The 26,427-nt window shown below is 50.4% G+C and overlaps 1 protein-coding gene across 4 annotated transcripts in view; it reads left to right on the top strand.

Moving 5' to 3' along the window:
- FLNA (filamin A) overlaps positions 1-20,453 on the top strand; it is a 90,108-nt gene extending 69,655 nt beyond the window's left edge. For 2 of the 4 annotated variants that reach the window (XM_053292824.1, XM_053292821.1), the window contains 17 exons: positions 80-187; positions 3,636-3,726; positions 4,806-4,946; positions 5,046-5,174; positions 5,913-6,086; positions 6,197-6,358; positions 6,484-6,687; positions 7,271-7,423; positions 8,583-8,705; positions 9,882-10,148; positions 10,737-10,874; positions 12,528-12,643; positions 14,325-14,457; positions 17,179-17,355; positions 17,473-17,691; positions 17,949-18,137; positions 19,603-20,453. In XM_053292824.1, the coding sequence (XP_053148799.1) occupies positions 80-187; positions 3,636-3,726; positions 4,806-4,946; positions 5,046-5,174; positions 5,913-6,086; positions 6,197-6,358; positions 6,484-6,687; positions 7,271-7,423; positions 8,583-8,705; positions 9,882-10,148; positions 10,737-10,874; positions 12,528-12,643; positions 14,325-14,457; positions 17,179-17,355; positions 17,473-17,691; positions 17,949-18,137; positions 19,603-19,790 (2,712 nt within the window). In that variant the 3' untranslated portion in view covers positions 19,791-20,453. The remainder of the gene's footprint in view (positions 1-79; positions 188-3,635; positions 3,727-4,805; positions 4,947-5,045; positions 5,175-5,912; positions 6,087-6,196; positions 6,359-6,483; positions 6,688-7,270; positions 7,424-8,582; positions 8,706-9,881; positions 10,149-10,736; positions 10,875-12,527; positions 12,644-14,324; positions 14,458-17,178; positions 17,356-17,472; positions 17,692-17,948; positions 18,138-19,602) is intronic. The other 2 variants (XM_053292823.1, XM_053292825.1) reach the window with 1 other exon arrangement.
- The last annotated feature ends 5,974 nt before the right edge of the window (positions 20,454-26,427 follow it).

Below are 26,427 nucleotides of genomic sequence, written 5' to 3'. Positions count from 1 at the left end.
CTGGGGTGGTGTCTGGGCTCTGAGCTGGCCTCTCCGTGGGACCATTCTAATGAACCTTCTTGCCCCATTCCCGCCACAGGCCCTGGATGGTGAGCGCACGATCCCCCAGCAGATGGCCCAGCCGATGCGTGCCCCAGCCTACGCATATCCACCTGGTGCACAGCAACCCTGGGGACCGGCAGTAACAGTTCAGTTTCTTGGGGGGTGGGGGAAAGCTGGCCCATGGCATTCTGGGTGGCGGAGCCACCCCATGGAATTCAGTAGCCTGCTTTGCACTCTGGCACTGCTTGGGGCTGGGTTGCTTCTCAAGGTCACAAGAGCAGGGATTTCTCCCCCTGCCCTGCTGAAGAATGTGGGGACTTCTGGATTAGCTGGACCAAAGGATCAGATGCCATGGGTTGGAATGTATGCTTACACTCCACAAGAGAAGGGGAAGAAACTAGCACCTGCTACTGTGTCCCAAGGCTGTACTAGGTCAAACCTTTAACAGGTTTTCTTTCTCTATTCTTGACTTGGTCCAAGGAACGATGTAGATATTGATACCAGGCCACTACTGAAGGATATATTTTGGAGGTGGGAGTAGACGCCTAGTCGCACTGGATTTTGAAATGCAGAATGTTAGGAGTCCAGGGAGCCTCAATGGCAAATCTTTTAGTTGGTACAATATTTAAGAACAAAGTGCAAAACTGTCAATCTGCAAATCTAGCAAGTGGAATCTTGTAGGCAGGCAAGGTCTGCTGGAGGGTATGTCTTACTCTTTGAGGGAGACCAGTGCTAGACTCTGGGGGGGGAAGGAATCTGTGGCACCTGTTACGTCTAAGATGGCAACAGTCTCCCCAAACATTAGTTCTGCACATAGGATTAAGCTGTGGCAGTATCATCCAGGGATGAGTTCCACAAGCATCTTCTGGCTTTCAAGGGGAGCAGGTTGCAGACCATGCTGTGCCCGTTCCTCACTCCATGCTTCCCTCTGGTGAACAGGGATTGTGCTTCTAAAACGTGTTTAAGCAGAGGCAGCCGAAAAGCAAGGCAAACGACGGTGTGCATACAGGTGAAACTCGGAAAATTAGAATATCGTGCAAAAGTCCATTAATTTCTGTAATGCAAATTAAAAGGTGAAACTGATATATGAGACAGACGCATTACATGCAAAGCGAGATAAGTCAAGCCTTAATTTGTTAGAATTGTGATGATCATGGCATACAGCTCATGAAAACCCCAAATCCACAATCCCAGAAAATTAGAATAATTACATGGAACCAAGAAGACAAGGATTGTAGAATAGAACAATATCGGACCTCTGAAAAGTATAAGCATGCATATGTATTCAGTACTTGGTTTGGGCCCCTTTTGCAGCAATTACTGCCTCAATGCGGCGTGGCATGGATGCTATCAGCCTGTGGCACTGATGAGGTATTATGGAAGACCAGGATGCTTCATTAGCGGCCTTCAGCAATTCTGCATTGTTTGGTCTCATGTCTCTCATCCTTCTCTTGGCAATGCCCCATAGATTCTCTATGGGGTCAGGTCAGGCGAGTTTGCTGGCCAATCAAGCACAGTACACTGTATACTTTTCGGAGGTCCGATATTGTTCTATTCTACAATCCTTGTCTTCTTGGTTCCATGTAATATTCTAATTTTCTGAGATTGTGGATTTGGGGTTTTCATGAGCTGTATGCCATGATCATCACAATTATAACAAATTAAGGCTTGACTTATCTCGCTTTGCATGTAATGCGTCTGTCTCATATATCAGTTTCACCTTTTAATTTGCATTACTGAAATTAATGGACTTTTGCACGATATTCTAATTTTCCGAGTTTCACCTGTACATGCCACCTGAGCTATGTCTAAACAGTTCCCATTGCTCAGGTCTGTCTCCGGCCCAAGTTACTAGGAATGCCTATCAGGTGAGAGGTGAGGACAGTGCGCCTCTGGGGAGAGGGGCCTGGCCTGAGATTGCCAAGGCAGTCCTTCTGTCAGCTAGCGGTGGAATCTGCATGGGGTGAGTGGTCACTCCTGAGCTTTTTCCCTCCTTGAGGACGGCTCGACAGCGGACCAATGACTATATGGCCCATTGAGACCAAGCAAGAGGCTTGAGGATCTTGTAGCTCTTGGGTGTCTTGAAAGCAAAGCTGGCCCGCCTTGCAAGTCTCTTCTCTACTGCTTCTCCGCCCTGCCCCCACTCGCCAGCCTGCTTTAGTGCTAATGCAAATGGGCTGCTTTCAGAAACAAACTTCTGAGCACCTTTCCCCCCCTTGCTTTGCCACTAGCTCTTCTACACCTGAATTCCAGGGGGGGAAGAGACCCTCCAGAATGTGTCGAGATTGGGGCTTTTCCCCAGGGTGTCTGTCTTGAGGTCGCATCCCTCCATCTCTCGATGCTGGGCGGCGGGGGGGCCATCCTGCTTTGTGTGTCGTCCTTGTCAATGCCTCTACTGCTAGGGGCTGCAGAATCCTATCCCAGTCAGGCTGCACTAGGTCCATCTTTCCTGGAGAGGGGAGAGTCCAACAGGCTTACTGTAACCCTCCCACTCAAGGATGGGTTTGACTCGCTTGTATCTACAAGCCAAACCACACTTGGAGTCCTGCCTGGCTTTTTTTCTTTTGGAAAAGCTGCCCTATGTGTCAAAGGAAGCGTCACTGACAGGTGTAACAAGAACTGGTTGCACATCATCAATGGGATTAAAGCACTCATCCTAATCCCAGTGCAGCATAGCCATATTTGGAGCAATGGGTGCTCAGCAAATGGGGCGATATAGCATAAAGTTACTGGTAGGTAGAGCAGATCCTCCTAGCTGCATTGCACCCTACACGTGATGGTATGCAGTTTATAATCAGAAGTACAGGGTTGTAACGGGGATTTTTTTTTTAATCCCTAGGGTTAGGAACAGCGCTAGTCCCCAAAGGGGTAGTGGCTTGGAACTTGGCATTAAACAGAATAAACTGCACAAAAGTGTAGTGTGTTGAACTAGTGTGTTGAACTAGTGTACAACTTCACAAAGCAGCTTTGAATGTTACAGGAAGCACCACCAGCTGGATGAGCAAGTAATTCATGCACTCAGCTGGCAACACTTCCTGCAACATGTAAAAACAGCTGTAAGTACGAGATGCCTCCATTGACTTGTGTGACAAGGCAGTGTGTGTGTGTAACATCTGTCAGTGGCTTCCTGGATTAAGGATAGACCCCAAATCAGGTTCTAAACACCAGGTTCTGGAACTTGAAACAGGTACTGAGAATTCCAACCACTGTATGGGGTTGAGACTCCCGTAGCTGAAATTACCAGATTCTGGAGGTGAATTCCAGTGTGTCTTGCCTAGTTCATAATCCTGGTTTCAACACTCACTGATCTTGATGTGAAACTTAAATATTATAGGAATTTGGGAGGAGAGTGGTTCTCCCACTATTCAGGTGGCTTGCTAGCCCACCTGCCTGTATGACCCTCCAACTCTCCAAGACTGGCTAGCACTTAGGGAAGCCAGGTGGCCTCTTGGGCCATGTCTTTGTCCGCTCCATGTTCCATTGCTCTCTTATGGACTTGCCATTTCTTTCCATCCCTCCTTGTCTCTCTGGATGCCCTGAAATCCATCTTCTCATTGCTCTCTTTGGGTTGGTGGGGTGCCTCTGTCTTCCAGGCAACAGATCGTCCTGTGAATGGCTTGGATGCTGGACTGCGGCCCTTCGACTTGGTCATCCCTTTCACTATCAAGAAAGGCGAGATCACAGGTAATGGGATGGAGGGAGCGAGACTTGGGCTTCTGGGTGGAAATCCAGGAATGTGTGTGGCTGTGGGTAATTGGGCTTGGGGTTTAGCTCTCCTGCTACAGGATTATGGCCAGGACCGAATACAGAGCAATATCTCTGCTGTGCTAGACTGCTGACAGAATTCAGCTTCTTGAGAAAAGGTGTGAATCTGTCTTTATGGTTGTGAATATTTAGGAAGCATGTGGACAGGACCTCTTGAAAACAGGAAGTGGCTGAAGTTTCCAGTGACTTGGGGGGGGGGGGCTCGTGCTCGCCATAACACTTTGCCCGTCTCCGATTAGTGGAAGCAGAACTAAATGCATAATCATCCTGTTCTCTCAGGCTTTTAATTAGAATGGATTCTAATAATTTTAAAAATGTGTTTTAATAATTTTAATTATATTGTTTTTATTGTCGTGTATTTTAATTTGTGACTTTTAAATGTGTTAAATTTTGTACACCGCCTAGAGATATACATGTCAGGTGGTATAAAAATAAGATGGATGGATAATTCTACATAGCCTACATAACTTTTGCTTTTTGTATTGCAGGCTGGGTAATCAGTGCAATTCCATCTGTAGCTCTTTGGGACTGAATGCCAGACCTTGATCATGTCAGGAGGCAGGTTACTCCTTGGTCATGTCCACTGACCAAGGAGTGTCACTATCTCATTACTGCATGGAAGGTCTGGCTCCCTGGAAAGCTCATCCACTTTCCCAGTCTCAAAACATGCATGCACTGAGGTAATGGTAGTAAGAAGCATAGCTTTCCTAGAACTGCTAGAACACTTGTTGCAAGGATGGACATGGGCTACTTAATACTGCAGGGTGTCCATCCTTGCAGCAGCCCTATGATGGATGAGCCTATAGGATTCCAGTTCTGCATGAACAAATTTCCTAGCTCAGCCAGTGAGTGGGAGTAGAGGATCTAATCATCTTCCCTTTCCAGTGTGCTCTCTGCTTCCCTGGAGAGGCTGGAATCCTGGCTCCATTTTGACTGCCTACTCCAAGTCAGTAGGCTCCATTGTTCAAAGCACTGCCTGGTTTCCCCCCCTCCTGCAGGTGAGGTACGGATGCCCTCTGGCAAGGTAGCAAAGCCAGACATCACAGACAATAAGGATGGCACGGTGACGGTACGCTATGCTCCCACAGAGGCTGGCTTGCACGAGATGGACATCCGTTATGACAACATGCACATCCCAGGTAACTTTCCCGAGAGACTGGTGGAGGGTGTCTGTCCCAAGATGTGTGTGAACAAGATGAGTTCCTCAATGACGACACCATGCTTTCCTTCCTCCATAGGCAGCCCCTTGCAGTTCTATGTGGACTATGTCAACAGTGGCCACGTGACTGCTTATGGGCCAGGACTCATCCATGGCATGGTCAACAAGCCAGCTGTCTTCACAGTCAATACAAAAGATGCAGGAGAAGGTGAGTTAGACAAGATGCTCTAGGGACTAGCACTGCTCCTTCCCCTACTCAAGCTTGTGTCAGTCTGAAAAAGCCTTCGTGTCTGCTCGTGGGCAGTCTCTGGTCCATGGGGCGGGGTGTGTGTCTCCTTCCATGCAAAGGCAGAAAACTGCACCCCAATCTCTGCTTTCATTGGTGGGTATGTCGCCCTCATGACTGCAAGGACAGACTTGTGTGGATTGGGTCTGCGCCTGCTTGGTGAAACATTGGGGCTGGAGGAGGGTCAGTGGGAGATCCAGTCACTGGAGTGGGGCTTGAGTGCCCTGCCCAGCAAGTTCCTCTCCAGGACTAGTGGAATATGCAGAGGAACTCTCTTCAGGTGCAGAGAGAGCCAGCGTGGTGTAGTGGTTAGAGTGCTGGAACTAGGACCAGGGAGACCCGGGTTCAAATCCCCATTCAGCCATGATACTAGCTGAGTGACTCTGGGCCAGTCACTTCTCTCTCAGCCTAACCTACTTCACAGGGTTGTTGTGAAAGAGAAACTCAAGTATGTAGTACAACGCTCTGGGCTCCTTGGAGGAAGAGCGGGATATAAATGTAAAAGTTAAAAAAACAAAAACAGATTTGAGGTTGCCTTGGTGCAGAATCTTTCAGCGTAAATGCAGGGCCTGTGTACTCTCTGCTAACTTGGTTACTCAGTTTTACTAGAAGTAATGGGCCCTCGTGCCTTCAGTATTCAGACTTCTGTCCTTGTTGCAGGTGGCCTGTCCCTGGCCATCGAAGGCCCCTCAAAGGCTGAGATCGGCTGCACGGATAATCAGGATGGCACCTGTACAGTATCGTACCTTCCAGTTCTACCCGGTGACTATAACATTCTGGTGAAGTACAATGATAAACACATCCCAGGGAGTCCTTTCACTGCCAAGATTACTGGTGAGTCCCGGGCTGGCCCCAGAATGCAACATTGAAGTCGGGGCACTCATTGTCTGCAAAGGGCCTAGCTGAAATGGGGGGCACTCCTTGGCTTTTCTCCGCATCTGCAGGAGATGACACGATGCGCATGTCCCACCTCAAAGTGGGCTCTTCTGCGGACATCCCCTTGAACATCACGGAGACGGACCTGAGCCAGCTGACGGCCACAGTGGTCCCGCCTTCTGGCCGTGAGGAGCCTTGTCTGCTCAAGCACCTGCGCAATGGACATGTTGGTGAGTGGGCAAGAACTCCCTCCCCTCATAATGGTTGCCACCACCCCAATCCAGTTGGCAGAATGTAGTTGTGGGAGAAGGTGACTTGGGATTAATGACCTTCCCCCCCCCCTTCTGTTCTGCAGGAATTTCCTTTGTCCCCAAAGAGATTGGGGAGCACATCGTCAACATCAAGAAAAACGGGCTGCACATCCCCAACAGCCCCATCACGGTGATGATCAGCCAGTCGGAAATAGGAGATGCCAGCCGCGTCAGGGTCTCTGGCCCTGGGCTCAGTGAGGGCCGGACCTTTGAACCTTCAGAGTTTATCATCGACACAAGAGATGCTGGTATGTAGATGAGAATACTAAACAGGGTCCAAGAAGCCTCAGAATTGTGCTGCTAGACTTCCAACTTTTCTTAAACTGTTATCATAGCCCAAGGCCATCATCTGTTCTCTTCAGTCTCCATCGTCTGTACTCTTCAGAAGTAACCTGCCTGTACTAGGCAGGTTACTTCTGGGGCAAAATGCATTTAGTCTAGTGTAGCCCATCAACTTCAGACCTGAGCCTTGTCTTCTGTTCTCTTCCCCGCCCACCCCCACCCAACCTCAGCAATGCTGCTGGCTATCTTATCTTATCCCCCATGGCAAGCTCTGAGATCCTTTGGACCCCAAGGCAGGTCTTGGGGTCTTTTGAATCCATCATCCTTCTCCCAGCAGCTAGTTCCAGGCGGTGTCTCTGACTAGAAATGGTGCGTGCAACGCCAAACTTCAGAAAGGGTCTCTATGGCCAATGGGGCGAGGTTCTGGCACCTTGCGCATTTCCTTGCCTGTAGCAGAAAAACCTAAAACGCACAAGATGCAGAGTACATATTGCTATGGTTATACCAGAACCAATATCCTCTTAACACTATGCTGCTCCTCTCCCTTAGGTTATGGTGGGCTGAGCTTGTCCATTGAAGGGCCCAGTAAAGTGGATATCAACACCGAGGACCTGGAGGATGGTACCTGCAAAGTCACCTACTGTCCAACAGAGCCTGGCAACTACATCATCAACATCAAGTTTGCAGACCAGCATGTGCCAGGTGAGGACAGTCTCCTTGTTTGCTCAGAGGAAAATGGCCTTACTGTGCCAGCGGCATCTACGTCTTCCACCCCTAGACATGAATGAAGTCCAGTGATTAGAGCTGCATACTTCAGACGGTCTACCAAATATTTCCCCTGTCAATGCTTTCTAGGCCCTTTCTGCCAAACTAGCACTTACAGTAGCTAAAGGATTAAATAAGCACTGGGGAAAGAGCTCTACCTTGAAATGAACTACAACAGCCCTCAGCGGTTCATAGCTCAAGACAAAATCCAGGCTTGTTTATGCAGCTGAAAAGAAACCGGCTGGCTCAAGGTTCTGGGACAGCCAGAGGCCAAGCTTTGCAGCTGATAGAAAGTCCAGATGAGCAGGTGGTGGGTGGTCTGGGTGCTCCCTTCCCCCTCCCCCCACCTCATCATATAAAATGCAAGTTTTGAAAGTGACCAGAGAAGAATCAGCTTTGCCCTAACTTTGTCCCTGATGTATTAGCCCTTCTTAATTTTATACCCTGTGTCTGCCCCATGCTAGAATTCAAGGGGGTACACATGGGGTTCCCTAGACAGTCTTGGCAATGGTTGCCTTCACATGCCTTCAGTCCAGGCTCTAGACAGGTATTTCCCCCCCAAATCCAGAGGCTTTTTTTACTTCCCGTTTGAAGCACTACTCTGCCAAGCATGGCATTCTGCTGCTGAGCATGTCACTTCTTTATACGTAGGACTGGAAGAGGAGAGAATGTTTAAACTAGGTTGGGGGGGTTGGGGCAGGGGTTGGCTGGCCGTTGGACTCAGGGAAGCAGATCCTTCCCTGGGTGCCTACCCTAAAACCAGTCCTTGGTTCACCTGCTCAAATCAGTGCTTTTCCATCGGTCTGTTTTTCCCTTTTGCCCCCCTGAAGGGGGACGGTGGACTGTAAAGCCAAACCTGCAGGTGCTTCAACTGCCAGCTCCTTCCAGTTCTGGGGGTCTCTCGGGGTGGTCGGCTTGGGAGTAGCGAGGAGGGAAGGTTTGGCCTCAATCCCTCATTAAGGGTCGGTGCCACCAGGGATAGGGCCTTTTGGGTGAGTGCTGTGTGCATGGCGTGCAACCTTCTTGGGTTTCCCTGTTGTGGTTGAAATGTATCAGGCTGGCCAAGAAATGTTGACTTCCTTCTCCCCCTGTGTAGGGAGCCCGTTTTCGGTGAAGGTGACAGGGGAGGGGCGGATGAAGCAGATGATCACCCGGCGCCGCAAAGCTCCCTCCGTTGCCAATATTGGCAGCCAGTGTGACCTCAGTCTGAAAATCCCAGGTGAGTGTCTGGAGACCAGGCGTCATTGCCAGTACATCTGAACCTGACTTGGAATAATGCAGTGGAGAGGGGGGACTGTATGAATCGCAAAAGCAACTACAAACCGCTTGCCTCTTGCACTGGGGGAGAACCAGGGCAGAGCTGTGTGTCCCACACGCCACCCCTTGCAAGGGCAGAACTGAGCACCTCTGTCTTGGCACCAGTCTTGAGCCCACTTTAAAGCCAACTTCTAAGTCTTGCAGGTAGAAGAAGACATGGGCAGTGCCCTGGATCATTTTGGAAGTCCAAAGTCGGTGTGGACTCTGTGCATGGGAATACTGCCAACCTACTTCCTTAACTTTTGGGGAAGTGCTAGTCCTTCAGCACCCCACCGGAACTCTCCGTTCCACAACTGGTGATGCCTGACCATATGGGTTTCATGGTGTGTAGAGCCTGATGGACTGTACAGCAAAATATCCCTGGCTATATGGAGCCTCTCCTTGTGAGAGCACCAGTATGGAAGGCGGCCTTAGCACACACCGGGTTGGTGCTCAGCCTGGGAAGAAGCTCCCTCAGTTTGCTTTGAACCACTAGAGCAGTGTTGGTGCCCTACAGATGGATTGTGCTTAGGAGATGGGGGCCTGTAGAGAAATAGCGGACCTGGGAAAGCTCTTTAGGACTTTGGTTTGTGCAGGAGCAAAATGAGTCATCTTGGGGATGGGATGAGTGTGCAGATGGATGTGGAGAGTTGAGACAACTTGGAGTGGGGGAGAAATCTGTCTGATCGAAAGGTCTGTCAGTGTACGAATTGTATTATTATTATTATTATTATTATTATTATTATTATTATTATTATTATTATTATTATTATTTCTTGTTTACACAGTCAGACAAGTGTTATTGACTGGTTTGTTTTATCCAGACATCGAGTCCAGACTTCCCAAGGACCTGGGATGGCTGAATTTTATTGTCAATTGTTGATTTCTATACCGCCCTTCCAAAAATGGCTCAGGGCGGTTTTGTCTGAATAAATAAACTCAAGATAGCAGATAGACCGTTCCTATTGTAGGCTGTGTGCCGATCTTGATGCCTCGCGTAGTGGTGCTAATAGATGGCTAGGCCGGAGCAAAGCTGTGGCCATGGATTGCAGTGGCCACCTAATGGGCAGCTGTCTAACTGTGGATCCCATTCTCTCAGAAATCAACATCAGAGACATGACTGCTCAGGTGACCAGCCCGTCAGGCAAGTCCCACGATGCAGAGATCTTGGAGGCAGAGAACAACACTTACTGTATCCGCTTTGTGCCCACTGAGACGGGCATCCACTCGGTCAGTGTCAAATACAAAGGACAGCATGTGCCTGGAAGCCCCTTCCAGTTTACGGTGGGCCCTCTTGGTGAGGGTGGCGCGCACAAGGTCCGGGCAGGTGGTCCAGGCTTGGAGAGAGCTGAAGCTGGTGTGCCAGGTATGCCTATCGGCTAGGAGGGGGCACAGTGGAGGGGAGGAAGGGGCTTGATTGGGAACTGTTGGGGGGTATACGATAGAATGCCATCACTTAGCTGGTGACCGCTCCTAGGCTCAAGGCAGGTAATGCATTCCTTTGCAATGTGGAAACTGAGGCAGGTCACTCCCTTGATCAGATTTACCTGATGAGAAGAAGGGAACTGAGGCTAAGATGTGCTCAATATCTCTTCTCCCTGACAGCTGGCCTTCAGCAGGGGTACTAATTGATACATTACCTTCCGGGAGGCAGGGGGCACCAATTCACCCCACCCTTGTCTCTTTCATTCGAATTTGAACTCTTAATCAAACTATTCTTCTATTCATACACTTTTTATGGGAAAGCGGTATAGAGTAGTAAGTAGTCTCTTCTAGGCAGGGGGCTGTCTCTTGTGTGTACAATCCAAGATGTCGTTTCTAGAAGAAAGTTTGCCCCCAGTTAGCCTTGAAATGGGGCTTTCATTCACAAAGGAGGAAATAAGGTGTCGGTCGGGGGGGAAGGCGCCTCTGGGTCATGCCTAATCACATGGTTTACACTTGCCTTGCCCCCCAGCCGAGTTCAGCATCTGGACACGGGAAGCCGGTGCTGGTGGTCTCTCTATTGCTGTGGAAGGCCCAAGTAAGGCAGAGATTGCTTTTGAGGATCGGAAGGATGGCTCGTGCGGAGTTTCCTACATTGTGCAAGAACCTGGTAAGTGGTCATGCGGAATTTGAAATGGGCTTCCTGATCAGAGAGGACCACCCATTAGGCCAAGGGTTGTAACAGAAGAGAGAGTTTGGCTGTAGGAGGGTTCTGATCTGCAAGCCTAAGTGGACTGTGCAGAGGTCAGGGGAGGAATGTGGCTAGCAATGTTCTCTGCCATATTTTTAACTTGAGGCCATAAGCCAGCACCTGAGAGGTGGGAGATGCAAAACTAGTTCTGGAATCATTGGTGTGGAGATGGCTGAAACTATGGGAAGAGTGTGCAGCGTGCAAGTGGGTCATGACTGAATGCTCCAGAATGGAAGGTCTCTGAAGCAAGGGCAGCTGGGAGGGATGAGAGAACCAGAGGAAATGCGCACTGGTGGAATCCAGTGAGCAGATGGCCCATGTCCAGGTTCAAAGGTCCAAAATGAGGTTTGAGAAGAAGGCCTTGCACACCACCAGAGAAATATTGTGGGAGGCCTGAGTGGCTTCAGTGGTGGCACATGTAGGGCATAGACCTGGAGTGAAGAAGACTCCAGGGTGTTTTTAGGCAGAGTGCGGGAAGAGGCAGTTCAGGTTAGATGGGAGAGTATTTAAGCACAAATGTCTGGCTTACTTCCCTGGAAATCAGTGAAAGGAAGAAATCTCTTTGGGTTGAGGGGAAGGTCATCTGCTCCTCACCATGGGACAGCCCCAAGACCATGCTATCTCCTCACTAGGACATCGGACACTGTTCCAACCTCACTCTCAGGTCCTTGGGAAGAATTGTATGAACAGCACTAAGCAGATCATGATCATATGTAGCAATCCTGTAACAAGAACATATTCAAGGATGAGTGCTGGAGAAGTTCCAGAGACAGAACTCCAGAGCTCTACCCCGCCGCCCCCCCCCCCCCGCCCCGGAAACAACTCCTGTAGAGCGGCTCATGGAATCTGAAAAGCAGCCAGCTTGTGGAATCCAACAGGCAGTCTATTGCCAGCTACCTGGAATGGTTCCAGACTTGTAAAGAGCTCGGTTTGCCAAGGAGGCTGGCAGGTCTTCAGAACAACCATCTGGAAGGCAAGCTGGATCATCTTCCTTCCATTACTTGCAAGCTACGAGATGGCAGTCAGGACCCTTTCAGAAGAGGCTTGTCTCTAGGATGGTGCCTCGACTGCTACACTGCCTGAGTTTACAAACTCAGCCTTGTGTCAGCGTACGCTTTGAGGCAGTAGAGTGAGGACTGGAGGATCTGTGCAGCAAGCTGCTTGCACACTAGGAGCTGTAACTAACACTTAAGTTTGCAGCGTCCAATCTAGACATATATACGCTTCTGATGATTTGTCTGGCACCTCTCCAGTTCCTTGACAAGTGCTTGCTGTAATCTCAGACTGTCAAATCCTAAGCACCACTGCCTGTCATGTATCTAGTTCTGTCACATCCTCTGCATTTGTGGCAGTTGCTTGAATATACAAACTCTGAGCAGAAACCCATGGTGAGAATCTAGGAGCAAATGCTGTCAACTCTACCTGCAGGTGGCTTCTCCACATGGCATAGTCTCCCGTTGGGTTTAGTAGGCTCCATGTCGCTCCTTGTTGCTTGAAGACCCGGACAGTTCTGAGAGTCGCTGGGGTTAACATTATTCCGAGTGATAACCCTGCTCCCTCGTTCTCTTACAGGTGATTACGAAGTTTCTGTGAAATTCAACGATGAGCACATTCCAGACAGCCCCTTCATAGTACCAGCCACCTCCACCTCGGACGACGCCCGCCGGCTTACTGTTTCTAGTCTTCAGGTGAGGCACTGGGAGAAACCGCCCACTTGCTCCCCCTGCTGGCTGGCCAGAGTTGGCATGGTTGCTCTCCTGGGGTGGCTGTTCCTGATTGGCAAGGGAATAAATCCTGGGGCGGGGACCGGATGGAGAGGACTCCATGCACTTGTCTGTACCATGGCAAATTGGTGGGTGCTGGGCATCTTGCCAGGTGAGGGTGGGGGGTGAAGAGGGTGCCTTGTGCCAGCCTCAGAACAGCCACGGTGCCAACTCGGCTAGCCAGACAGGGATCCACTCTGGGGTTTTTCTCGTGTCTCGTTTAAAGGCTGCTAACAGTCCTGCACCCCAATGCTGGGGCTTACAGATGGAGAGCTTCCCCGGGCCCGTCTCTTGCCAGTCTTGCTGCCATTCTGTCTAAACCCTGGGCGAAGTAGCTACAGTAGCGCCTGGCAGTGCCCTTGTGCTACCAGCTGCAACCTTTTCGTTACTGTGCACTACTAATGCTAGTAGCTACACTGCGCTCCGGCTTGCTTCAAAAAAGCAGTGATGCTTAGATGCCCCTTGGTAATAAGAGAAGATGGCCTGATGCATCATTCTCAGGTAGTGAGAATGATGCATCAGACCAGGGTTTCTTAACCTTGAGCCCCCAGATGTTGTTGGACTACAACTCCCACAATCCCCAGCTGCAAAGGCCATGTCTGGGGATTCTGGGGGTTGTGGTCCAACAACATCTGGGGGCCCAAGGTTGAGAAACGCTGCATCAGTCCAGCTGTGTGTGCTTGAAGAACAAGGAATTGCAAGGATCAAGTGTGTGGAGCCTCTCAAAACCCTGTCTGAGCCTCATGGCAGCACATATTCTGGTGCGCCACCCGCTTAAGCTGTCGGCCTTTGCCAGTGTTCTTCATTAGAAGACCCAGGAGTCAGTGGCAGCTCCCATCAACCCGAAATGTGGCTCCCTGGCTGACTGTGTTTGGGCCTGTGCGAAGCTTCTGCTGAAGCGGAATACTCTGCCCAGCACTGTTCCCTGCAACAGGGATCCCCAGATGTTGTTGACTACAACTCCCAGAATCCCCAGCTGCAATGGCTTTTGCTTGGGGATTCTGGGAGTTGTCGTCAACAAGATCTGGAGATCCCTGTTAGAGGGAGCACTGCTGCACAGCCCCCCCTGGCACCACGTGGAGGTGACCATTCCCACCGTGCAGTGCTGCTCTTGGCCCGGTGCTGGGGTGGGGGTGTCCTTCAAGAGCAGTGGGGGCCCTCTTGAGCCCCTGCACCATCTTGGAAGGGCTACATGGTGTGCTGGAAAGTGTGGCCCTGCCCAGTGCTTTCCTCCTGGAGCTCGAGTTCTCTTAAAGGGCCCTCCCAGCATGGAGAAGAGCAGGGAGTACGGTGTGGTGGTCAGCACAACCGGGACTGGCTCTCGCCATGAAGGCTTTTTGTCAAAGGGGCTGCTGCTTGGGAGTACTCCCCACCCCTCCCTGTGCCCCCTCAACCTGCCCCGCCCTCCTGCCTGGCTTCCTTGTGCACACCACTGCCCTGCTTCCTGGGGCAGCTCTCCCTCTCTAAGCCCTCTGGCTCAGGTAAGTGAACTGGCTTTGTGTGCATGGTGGGGGTTGGCGAAAGGGGCTGCCACAGTCTGGGACCACCTGCCGCCATCAGCTCAGCTGCCCTTGTTTCTGCTGCCTAATGTGCTCTGTGCTTCCAGGAGTCAGGGTTAAAAGTGAACCAGCCAGCCTCGTTTGCCGTCAGCTTGAACGGGGCCAAGGGTGTGATTGATGCCAAGGTGCACAGCCCCTCTGGGGCCTTGGAAGAGTGCCATGTCACAGAAATTGATGAAGGTAAGGAGGCCTCCCCTGGCAGAACAGGGCCACCCCGCTGACTGCACGGCCAGTCGGATATGTTGACATGACAGGTGGGGAGGCGTCGTGTTCCAGCTGAGCCTCTGTTCTTTCTCCAGCCCTGAGTTCTGGGAGCTGTAGGCTTTGGGGCAGGGATGATGTTGGACAGGGCATTATTGAACTGTATTTGTAGTGAGAGCAAGGTGATGCCACAAAAGAGTAAAACAGTATCTCTCTAAAGTACTACAAGAATGCAGGTTGGTAGATCCATTGGCAATGCCTCTCATATTATCAATCCACCTCCAATTAGAATTAAGCTGGTATAATGATCAGAAAATGGAAACGCTTCCAACATGCTTAAATCAACTTATTGCTTTCCTTGGTAGCAGTTCCTCCAGTATGGTGAGAAGGGGGTTGTTTGGAACACTGTACAGTTGTTGTTGTCTCTCAAGAGTCCTCTGCAGATCTTAGTTTTCATCTGAAGGAGACATTCCCACAGATGGAGTATCTTTACTCAGATTATATTGGTCGTAACCAGCAAGGCAAACGTACAGGTAGCTGGTGTAGTTGAACTGACAGCTACTGAAGGTTCTCCAGCCCTGTTGAAATGTGGATAATGATATTCTAGCTGGAGTCCCCACTCCATCCTCAAGGGCAGGTGTACGAATTGTTGCAGGAACCCATGTTCCTTGCACCCAAAGGTTAAAGGTGGTTGTAGTCCTTGTTGGGTTTTTTCATTGCTCAAAGGTCCTTCTAGTTCCAGTCTTCACATGCAAAACCAGATCCAGAAGCATGAACAAGCTGCAAATTTGGCTTTAACATGGCCCCATCTAGAGGAAATACATTTCCCCCTCAAGTCAGACGGACCATCGCCCCTTGCAGATTTGAAGCCCTGACCCACCATTCACTTACTTCCTCTTCCTCCCAGTTTGTAGTTCTTAGATGGGGTAACAAGAAGACCCCATCTCAGCTGCTGCTTCTAGAGCTAGGTGGTACTGGCATATTGCTGGCACAAACAAGGCTGTCAGTAGCATTGTCATCTCTGCAGGATCCCTTGGGGGTGGGCACAGGACCTCAGAGTTGGTACAGGTGTGGCGACGGTGGTGGGGGACCCTTTTTTTTAGTTTTCAGAGTCAGAGTTGCTGATTCATAGACAAAGCAGAAGAGAAAATGGGAGGGGAAGAGACTGGCCCAAGGCCAACAGAAGGGCGGTCTTGGCTCCCAACCACTTCCTGCTGGCTCAGGGACTCTCCCTAGCACAGTTCTGTTTGTTCAGGGAATTTGAGGTGGAAGTGGAAAGGGGTGGGGACCTCTTTGTTGTCCAGAATAGAGAACAAGATTTCTCCCTGCCACACTCTCCATTTGGTTGCAGGGTCAGCAATGTTGTCAGGACCCCATTGATCTCAAACTTCCAGCTTTCCAAGCAGCTACTTGAGGCACAACACCCTGTGTGGCTTCAGAAACTGGAGCTGGTGTGGTTGTGTAATCAGCTGTGTTGTGTATTATCGAGTCACCTCAGTTGGCTGCTGGTAAGGGTGGAAGAGAGTAGTACTGGTCCTCGTCGAATGCAGCCTCCTGTAGTCCGGTTAGTGGGCTGTTGTGCCAACAAGCTCGGGAAGCCCCTGTTCGAACTTGCCCTGAAGGCGTGGAGTGATTCTGTGTTTTGAGACATGGCCGCAGATCTTAGAACGGTGGCATACTTTGTACACCACCTCGAGATGTACATATCAGGCGGTATAAAAATATGATAAATAAATACTTTTGCTAAACGTTGCCTTGGTGCAAGATCACTGGAAATGTGAGTCTGCCAGTAAAGATCCTAAAGGAGCGTAGGCCCCCATGTACCTTGAAAGTGCCTTCATTTCGGATCCCTCCAAAAACATTTTCAGCTTGGGAGAGAACCTGTCCAGGTTGCCCCTTAAGATTTTGGTGGACAGTAGCACAGACCAAGCTCCCCACAAACCCTAAATCACTGGCACCACTGCATGGGCTGAGTGAGACATGGTGGCAGCACTGTGCTGAAACTTAAGTTAGTTCTGCTTGCATATAGAGCAGGAGGTGGGAATCTGATTTCCCAGGGGGCGGGGAGAGGCAGAAGCGGGGAGCTGGATGTTTTTCATAGCCTCTTCTCCCAACCAAGCTCACATCCAGCAGGAGGGGCAGAATGCAGGGAAGTAAGCCACGGGGAGGAGAACTTGGCACCTCACTTGCAAACCTCTTGGACACCTAAAAGAAATCAGGCATACACTCCTGTGCGTTATACGTGACTGGAGAAGACCTAGGTTTAAATAAATTTCTGTTGCTGTTCTGTCTAGTTTTGGCCTAACCTGTGCCTTAAGCCAAGCATTTTATTTATTTGTAACCATCTAGGTCAGGGATTCTCAAACTTGGGTCCTCAGGTGTTATTGGACTTCAACTCCCATAATCCCCAGCCTCAGTGGCCTTTGGTTGGGGATTATGGGAGTTGAAGTCCAATAACACCTGAGGACCCAAGTTTGAGAATCACTGATCTAGGTTAATCTAGAACATTGGCTTCACTAGTTCTATTACTGGATGAACTTTAATTTTAACATGTAATTGATTGTACAGTCTGCTTGCAGAGACCCATCCAAGTCCCAGTTTTGTACTGCTTGCTGTCTATTCTATGCAGATACTCACTGACCCCACTGACTGTCGTCCACCTCTTAAACTTGCCTGTTGTCTCCCCGTGTCTTGACACAGATAAATATGCCGTGCGCTTCATCCCCCGTGAGAATGGTATCTACTCGGTTGATGTCAAGTTCAATGGCAGTCACATTCCTGGCAGCCCCTTCAAGATACGCGTTGGGGAGCTGGGCCAAGCTGGAGACCCAGGGATGGTGTCTGCCTATGGCCATGGCTTGGAAGGTGGCGTGACAGGTAAGGAATAACAGGAGTGCAAGGGGAGGCTATCCAGAGGCATACATGATATATTGAAGCAGGCAAGAGAGAAGCTCCCCCTCTCATTTTCTTCTGGGTCTTTCTCCTACCCTGTAGGAAGCCCTGCTGAATTCATAGTCAATACCACAAATGCTGGGCCAGGGGCACTGGCGGTCACCATTGATGGGCCCTCAAAGGTGAAGATGGACTGCCAAGAGTGCCCAGAAGGCTACAAAGTCATCTACACACCCATGGCACCAGGCAGCTACCTCATCTCCATTAAGTATGGTGGCCCATACCACATTGCTGGCAGCCCCTTCAAGGCCAAAATCACAGGTAGGCCTCATGGGATGGGGGCACAAGTCTGGCTTGGAGATGGAAGGGTGTTTCCCTCTGGGGGAGCGGGTTTCTTCTAACTTGCAGACCAGGGACTGAGCACCCAAGAGTCGTCCTTCTAGTTGTCGTTGTCGTCGGTATTTCATGTTGCTGCAAAGCCTGGTCTCGATCAATAGTGGTGGGCAGCACATGGGGCCTTGCAGGGTCATTCCTCTGTGCAGTTGGTGTCCCTCAGGTCTCCTTTCCCCCCCTTGCAGGTGCTCGCCTTGTCAGCAGCCACAGCCTCCACGAGACGTCCTCGGTCTTCATGGATGGAGTTGCCAAACCTGATGGCGCAGCACCCAAGTTTGCCTCGGATGCCAGCAAAGTGGTCGCCAAAGGGCTGGGCCTCAACAAAGGCTTTGTGGGGCAAAAGAACTCCTTCACCGTGGACTGCAGCAAAGCAGGTGGGTGCCAAAGGTAGCCGGGGAGGCTTGGAATAGCAATCCACACGGCCGTAATGGCAAGATACACTTTTGAAATGCACATTGGCTTAAACATAACACATCAAAATCTATGGCTGGGAGTTTGAAAAAGCTGCATTGGGGCAGTGACAGAAGAGACCTGGCGATGGCCTATGTGGGGTGGCTTAATAGGCTAGAGGTTAGTTCTCTGTATCTAGATACATAGCCAGCCCCATCCTAAATAATTTGGTGGGGTAATGACTAGCAAACAAGCCATATAACCCAAATGGATTGACGATCCTTATAAATTAGATTAAATAAAGAGCAAGGCTCATGTTGCTGCTGACCCCAGGCTGAATAAAGAGTTCGCAGCCATTCCAAAAGGTGCCTTGAAGCTTCATGGGAAGGGGGAGTGTTGGCAGGGCACACACTTTACATGCCTGGGCTCTTAACACTCTTCTGCCCTGCACCGTTTAAAAAGGCACTCTATACTGTGGGCATTAAGGCAAGCCTCATAATGCAAGAGGAGAGGCAGGTGACCTACTCATTGATCTTCCAAAGAAATGCAGGTCACAAGGGAGGGTTTACTAGAGCCTTCGAGTGAAGCTGGGCTCGGTGAGCCGGTGTGGTTGGTGCCAGGGATGTCGTTGCCAGTTCAGACGGGCAGGCACTCTCCATGACAGCCCCCCTGGCCATGCCCACCCCAACAGCCAGAGAAGCCGAGAAGTACCAGCACTCCCTGCGTGTCTTCTCTCCCCCCCCCCCGCCCCGCCCCACTACACCCCTGGTTAGTGCTAGACTGGGACCAGCGAAAGCAGATGGCATTCAGCCAGGAAACTCACTCACTCACTCACTGGGTGACTCTGGGCAGCAGTCAGTTATATCTCAGCCTAAGCTACCTCACAGGCTTGTTGGGATAAACACAACCATATGTTAACCTCTGGGCTCCTTGGAGGAAGAGTAGGATGGAGATTATATATAAGGGGACAAAAGAAAACTCTCACAAGGGATAGGCCCTTCCGCAGCACAAGTAAACAAGGTGACTTGGTTCGAATACGGGAGCTGCTGGACGACCATCCACACTTGGAAATACCCCTTACCTACCTGGCTGCTAAATTCCTCCCTCCTCGCTTTGTCTCTGCCACCCCCTGTGTCCGAGCTGCCTCCTTGGTCCAGCCAAGCCACTCTCCTTCCCTTCATTCCTCTCCTCCAACCTTCTCCAGGACAGGCCCAGTCCATGGGCATTCATCTGCACCCCCAGAATGAGGCAGGTAGTCCTGATATGGCGTAGAGCGGGGGAGGGAATGTGAAAAGAGCCGACGTCGATACTCCCCATGTGTCAAGTCGTGTCTCCAGGCATCCCAGTTGGACCCCGGGGCCTCTGCATCCTCTCTGGAAAGGTCTCTCTGTCGAGCATTTCCCCGCGGGCCTCCCTCCTGACCGACCCTTTCTCTGGCGTCTCCCCTAGGGAACAACATGCTGCTGGTGGGTGTGCACGGCCCCAAGACCCCGTGCGAGGAGATCGTGGTGAAGCACCTGGGCAACCGGCTGTACAACGTCACCTACCTGCTGAAGGAGAGAGGGGACTACGTGCTGGTGGTGAAGTGGGGAGACGAGCACATCCCCGGCAGCCCCTTCCACATCTCCATGCCTTAAGCCTCCCCTGCCTGGTTGTGTCACTGCCCCTCCTGAGCGCCCCCCCCCGTGTTGTCGTGCCACTAACCGCCACCCCCCACCTGGGCAGCTGCCTCTGGCTTGGCAGGAGCTGCTGGGCTTATGCCAATGATGCTGGTCTCGGGGTGGGAGGGGGGGCAGGTGGCTTTGGGGGTGAACGAGGGGGGAATTTCCTGTGGATCTGTTTACATGCAGCACTAACTCTTCCCAACCAGTTTTGTCAGTGATTTCCTCTTCCCCCTTGTGGGGCAAAGGCTTGATTGACACGTTTCTTGCCAAAGCACTGGCTTTGTGCCCATGGACTGAATTTGTGCCCCTCGTGGGTTTGCCAGGAAGGTGCCTTCCCCATCAACTCGGGTGCCTGGATACGGTGTACATGTATCGGCGCCATCCACTGCTTTAGAGAAACCACTGCTCCCAATGGAACTGCAGGTGGCCTGTCTCGTCTCTCGTCTCCTCCTCCGGCTTGAGATGGAAGCTCCCTCGAGACAGAGAACCAGTGGCAGGAGCTGTCGTTGCGTGTCTCCTTGCTTTGCCAGATTATAACCAAAACCTTGTTTAGTCCTTCAGAGTCTTAAGTCGTTGTGCTCAACTGCCAGTCCCTCTCTGAGAGGGGAAGGGAATAAAAGTTCTGCTTCAAATGGCTGTGGGTTGTCTGGTCTTTACCTCTGCTGCTTATTCAGTACTTTGGGTACGTTCGGCTGTCATTCAGTCAGCAGGCTAGGTAGGCTTCCGTTAGGAGTAGTAGGGTGTAGGGAGGAAACTTCATATACTTGAGGAGCTGTCTCCCTGTCCTTTTCTGCAACATGCAGCGGACGATTCTGAGGCATCTAGCTGCTTTCCTCTGTTCATGAGGGTACTAGCTCAGCCTACTGCCTTGTCTGCACTCTGAATGAGGACTGTGTCCAGCAGACTGTGTCTAGCAGTATGTACATAAGGCAATGTACAGTCTTCTCCTGTACACTGCAGGGGAAGACTGGGAGATATACCCAGAAGCTGCCTTATATCAGATCAAACCACTGGCCCATCTAGCTTAGTATTGTCTACACTGACTGGCAGCAGCTCTCCAAGGTTGCAGGCAGGAGTCTCTCTCAGCCCTACCTGGAAATGTCAGGTATGCAGATGCTCTTCCACTGATGCTCATCTCCTAAGGGGATAGCTTATAGCACTTGCATGTAGTCTCCCATCCAAAAGCAAATCAAGCTGACCTCTGCTTAGCAAAGGAGACCATTCATGCTTGCTACCACAAGACTAGCTCTCCTCGCTGTCAGTCTATTCATGAAGGAAATCCAGGGTTCCTAGGAGAAGTATGAGAAATTAACATGGAACAGAATGAGAGGAATCTCGCTCTTCCTGGAAGGCAGTGTTAGTGGAATAGGTCAGTAGTGGGAGCTGTGGCATTCTAGGCTTCTAGAACTCATTTTGAGTTCTTGGAAGGTCACTCTTCAAACGGCATGCCATCTCTGTCCACTAAAATACCAACATGGCTAGAGGCTATTCAAAGCGGAGACTTGCTTCCTGTGAGCAGGCAAGGACAAGTGTGTACTTGTAAGTGGCAGGGAACTGTAGCTAAGCCTGGCACTTTTATTTGGAGTACAGAACACATTTGTTTGCTCATATTTGTAGAAGCATTGCACAAAGCCCCATGTGAGATGCTCGTACATCTCTCCTTTGGAGATACCAGAGGAGTCTGCGAGGGTCTTGCTGCAGGGCATCCATGTGCAGAATATGACCAACAATAAGCTCTTCTGCCTCTGTGCCTGAGAAGCACAATGACACGGAGGAAGTGTTGAGTTTATGGGGAACTATTTGAGTCCCATTTTACAGTGTTTCTAGAGAACTATGAAAGGAAGCAAGTGCAGACCTGAACAGATGCTTCCTGGCAACCTACTAGAGCTTTTCTTCTGAGCTGCTTGACTGGGACTCCTGCTTGACATTTTGCAGGCACAGAAGAGACTAGTGGGTATTTCTAAAAGAGCCAAAGGAAGTGTAGGGTTAACATACAGGCTGTCCAACTGCCCCTAGTCTTCCTCAGCTACCTTCATCTAATATGATGGTAGCGCCTGGAGCTCTAGCTTGAGTTTTGCGACGCTCTTATGTTGTATCACTTTCCAGTAGTGAGTGTGCTCTTTGAGTGGGGCTGAAGACTGACCGTTAAGAGCTGTAGCTCTGTAAAGGAAACCATCTGAAAGGCGGGGAAGAGAGAAAGCTTTGTATGTACTTGGAAGACCAATGGAGCTGAATTACAAAAAGCAAATTTCTTCATACCAACAAACATTGCTCAAGTGTTCCCATGACTGAAGTGAAAGTTCTGGGTTGGTATCCTCTCACTATGACTTTCAGTTGACATCCCATTTTGCCCTCAATTTGCACAATTCCCTCCATTTTTTCCTTCCCTCCACAGGTGAATTGTCTATATATTTAATTCTCCTGGGTGTGCCTTGGAATGTGTGTCCTGGTGCCCAGCCGATTGGCTGCCCAGCAGAGGTGCCTTATTGGCCGAAGCGCACCCAGGAGATCAGAGGCGATGGTGGGCCCAGCCACGGAGCGGGCCCGGCTGAGAGGGCGGCACACGGCCCGGTAGCCTGGGCCCAGCCACGGAGGCAGCCAGAGACTGGGGCAGAAGGGGCGGGGAGAGGTAACTCCCGGCCCTGAAGAGCGCACAGATGCTCTGTGTGGGGTTGGCTAGTTATAACCAAACACACACCACGCAGAATTGACTAAATTCTGTGTGGTCGTTGTCAGAAGCTGTCTAGCCTGTTTTGCTGGCAGGGATGGCCCAAGGCCCTGTAGCACCTGAGGTGAGGTACACAATTCTGGATTGCCCCACCCCCCTGATGGAGGCTAGCCCCTTCTCAAAGTCAATCCTTGCAAGTGTATTGGGGGGGGGGGCAAGGAGAAGGGAAGGTTGCTGACGGCCTCCTCGCTCCTCCTCGTGATTCTTGCAAGCTGAGCAAGGAGAGGAGCTCCCTGCAAGGATCAAATTGGTCCTGAAGCCGATTCCAGAGTAGTGGCAGGGGTCATCCTGCTGCCCTGTGGCTGGGGGGCCATTGCTGCATGAATGACCACCCATCTGCTGACTTAAGAGTAATAGACCTAGAGTCTGCAGGGCCTGCCTTTTGAAGCAAGAAGGAAGGAGTGAACTTGTGAACATTACCACCTGTTAGGCCTGTACTCCACCAAGCCAAACACAGCCCATCACTACATGCCTAGTAACCAAGCCATAAAGTTGGCGATCTCTTTGGGAGGACACTTGGAGGCTAGCATACGATGATCTCACAGAGCTCTGCCCTGTCAGCTCCCCCTTTTTAAAACATCTTTGGGAAACCTTGGAACCTCCCCAGCTTTCAGCCCTGTCCCAGCCAGGAAATGGAAGTTTATCAGGTGCCTGTATATGATTTGGTAGATGCCAGGCTGCAACAGAGCCTTGGCCTTCAAGCACTGCTTAAGAGTAAGGCACTTTTACAAGCTGAGTTACTTCCATGAAGATGTGCTGAAAAGCCAAAATAATTCAAGGTCTGGGCAGGAGGTTTTAAAGGTCAACCCATTTGGCTCACCCAAAGAAGCTGTTGATTGACAGGTGACCTAAAAAGGGTATTGCATGCTACATGGCTGTTCTTTTACGAGAAGAGAGAAACATGGCCAAATACCAATGAAAAACGAGTGTCCTTGGCCTTTCTGACAACAAGGGTGGCTGGTTAGCTCTTCCCTAAGAGCCAAGTAGTTCTTACAACTGTGGGTCAGCCAATGAAGCAGCAATCAAGGCTGCAACGATCCGTGCAGGCAAAACAGGCAACCCCATCTAAACCTACCATCTTGTTTAAATTAGACCTCTAGCTTGGAGTGGGAGTGCCATCAGCCAATTCATGGGAGCTGTTCTCCTAGACGCTCCTCTCTAATAACAGGGTTGTGTGTATAAGCTGCAGTCTTGCGGGATGGTGGAAAACGGAGGTATTTGGCACAGAATCTGGAGGCTTCCGAATGTTTCCATTGTTAGAAAAGTGAGTTTCTAGCATTGATGGTTGCAAAGATAACACTCCAAAGTGTGTGTGGGCAGAATGCCTGCTGCAGTCTCAGATGCCACATGTGTGGCTGAGCAAGCTTTGGGGTGGTAAGCGGGGTAGCCCTTCAGGGCCTGCATAGCTCCTCCTGCAGTGCAGACTAGCAAAGCTGCAGCAAGTTACACAAAATGAGAAAGGGCTGGAAGTTCAGGTTTTTTTGCATGACTTTGACAGGCTCCAGAACTCTGGTTCCCTTGGCACCGAGTTCAGTCCTGTCTAATAACCATCTTCCTCCACCAGACCATGACAGTACTACTCCCCAAGCAGTGGGAAGCTCCCAGGATCAGCACTGTAGGCTTTCATTTCCTTTGGATGAGAAAACCATGGAGGCTTGGGATGCATTTTTAATATTGGCTCTATTTATTAGTCTGCAAGCAAAGCAGAGTGGAAGCAAATTTACATTTCTACAGCAGGCAGGAAAAAGCTGCCTGATACCGTATTGTCTACCCAGACCGGCAGCAGCTTCTCCAAGGTTGCAGGCAGAGGTCTCTAGTCCCAACCCTACCTGGAGATGCCAAGGAGCAAATATGGAATCTTCTGTATGCACACACAGAAGATCTGCCAACCATGCACCCAAGAGCTAGAGAGGCCTCCTGTAGCTTGTGGTGTAGCCGACTTGCTGCTTTCTTGTCTGCTCTCTCCAGTCTTAGCTGGTGGGTATTGCAGTCCAAAGTCACCTAATGGCGCAGTGGGGAAATGACTCCACTAGCAAGCCAGAGGTAGCCGGTTCGAATCCCCACTGGTATGTTTCCCAGACTTTGGGAAACACCTATATCGGGCAGCAGTGATAGAGGAAGATGCTGAAAGGCATCATCTCATACTATGCAGGAGGAGGCAATGGTCAACCCCGCCTGTATTCTGCCAAAGACAACCATAGGGCTCTGTGTGCGCCAGGAGTCGACACTGACTTGGCGGCACAATTTATTGCAGTCAAAGCTTGGAGAGCAATTGCTAGCTACCAAATGCACATGTTTGTCAAACACCCTGGCCATTCATTCAGACTACTCAAGATCAGGGATGTGCATTAGGTAGCTTGACAGCTCCTGGTAGCTCTTGGGCTTATCTGAAAATTGCTCTCCAGGCTTTGGGGCCGGTTTCTGCTTCCCTTTCTTGTGTGGGGGCATGGCACCCTGTTTTTACTTTCTCCTTGAGTGTTCAGGGTTGTGCCTGAACATAATTCACTGAAGGGTTTTGCCTCCAATTAATTTCTCTTTTGTTTCTTTCCCCACAAAGCAGTGCCTCTTGCTCTTTTCCCGTCTTACACTAAAGTTCTCCCAGAATTCAGGGTTTCGATAAAATCACTGATTTTAATGCAATTTTTTTAAAAAGCTGCCATTTTGTGACTGGCTTTGCCTCTACAAGCTGCTATTTTGTGCAGGTAGCTCTCAACAGCCTTACGTCTGCCCATCCCTGATCAAGAGGACCAAATTCTCGACACTTGCAATACCCCTGTGGGTTAGGTTGCTGCTATACCTACTTCAGAAGTGTGGCAGTGAAGCTGAGGAGGAAGGGTGTGCCTGCCCAATACGATCTAATTTGGCTCTTTTTAAGAAATCTGCTGTCCTGCAAAGAGAAACGGCATGGTGCGCGTTTGCATATGCTACCGTGAGAATTCAGGCAACAGCAGGCTTTCAAGCTGGGTGGAGGCAGAGGTGTTGGGCTGTGGGTGCCTGTGCTTTCTTGGGACCAGCAGGCCCAGCCTCCTGTAATAAGTAGATCTTCAGACTGCAGGGGAAACCACAGCATTGCTTGATGCATACAGGTTGCTTTTAGTCCCCTACATACTAGATAGCCTTGTGTGCCCCCAAGTGGCTGAGCGAAAGATTATCACAGAAGACTTCCACTTTCTTGGGGAGATGCAACTGGTGTTGAGACTTGAGTCCTGGTCCTTCCTACGCTGAGTTGCAGTTTGCTATTGCTGTGGCTCCTTCTTCTCAAAACAGCTTTGTGATTTCAATTTCCCTCGCCTGCATCTCCCCCATGGATGTGTGTCTTTCTTCAACTGAAAGGCAAGCCAGAGAGAGTACAAAGCCAAGAGGCCACCCTTACACTACCTACCCCTTAGGTTTCTGATCTTAGGGGAAGTAAGTCAGTGCATTACACAAACAGATCCACGTCCCATCTCCATCATGCTTGAGCATTACATTCTTTGAATACACTTTAGAAATAGGAAGGAAGGATTGGATAGTCTTTGCTAAGACTGCGAGCAGAACACCGGCCAGCATAACTCTTTTAATAGATACCCTGGAGAAAAGGGTTGAGGATGGCTCTCTGTTTTCCTCTTTGTAGCCAGATCCACAAGCCCATCCCGTTGTTAACCCCTGATGTGTCATGCTGCCCTAGCTCTCTTCATACTCCCAGGAACATGGAAGGTGCTTTCTACCAATTCGGACCCTTGGTCCATCTCGCTCGGTATGGTCTGCACTGACTGGCAGTGACTCTCCAAAGGTTCAGGGCAAGCAGAAGTCTCTCCCAGCCCACCCCAGATGCCAGGGATGGAAGCTGGCACCGTCTGCATGCAAGCAGATGCTCTATTACTGAGCTAAAGCCCACCCCCT

This window comes from Hemicordylus capensis, chromosome 2 (assembly GCF_027244095.1).
Source record: "Hemicordylus capensis ecotype Gifberg chromosome 2, rHemCap1.1.pri, whole genome shotgun sequence".
Taxonomy (NCBI): domain Eukaryota; kingdom Metazoa; phylum Chordata; class Lepidosauria; order Squamata; family Cordylidae; genus Hemicordylus; species Hemicordylus capensis.
Note: the sequence above shows the minus strand (reverse complement) of the source record. Positions and strands in the feature narration are given on the sequence as shown.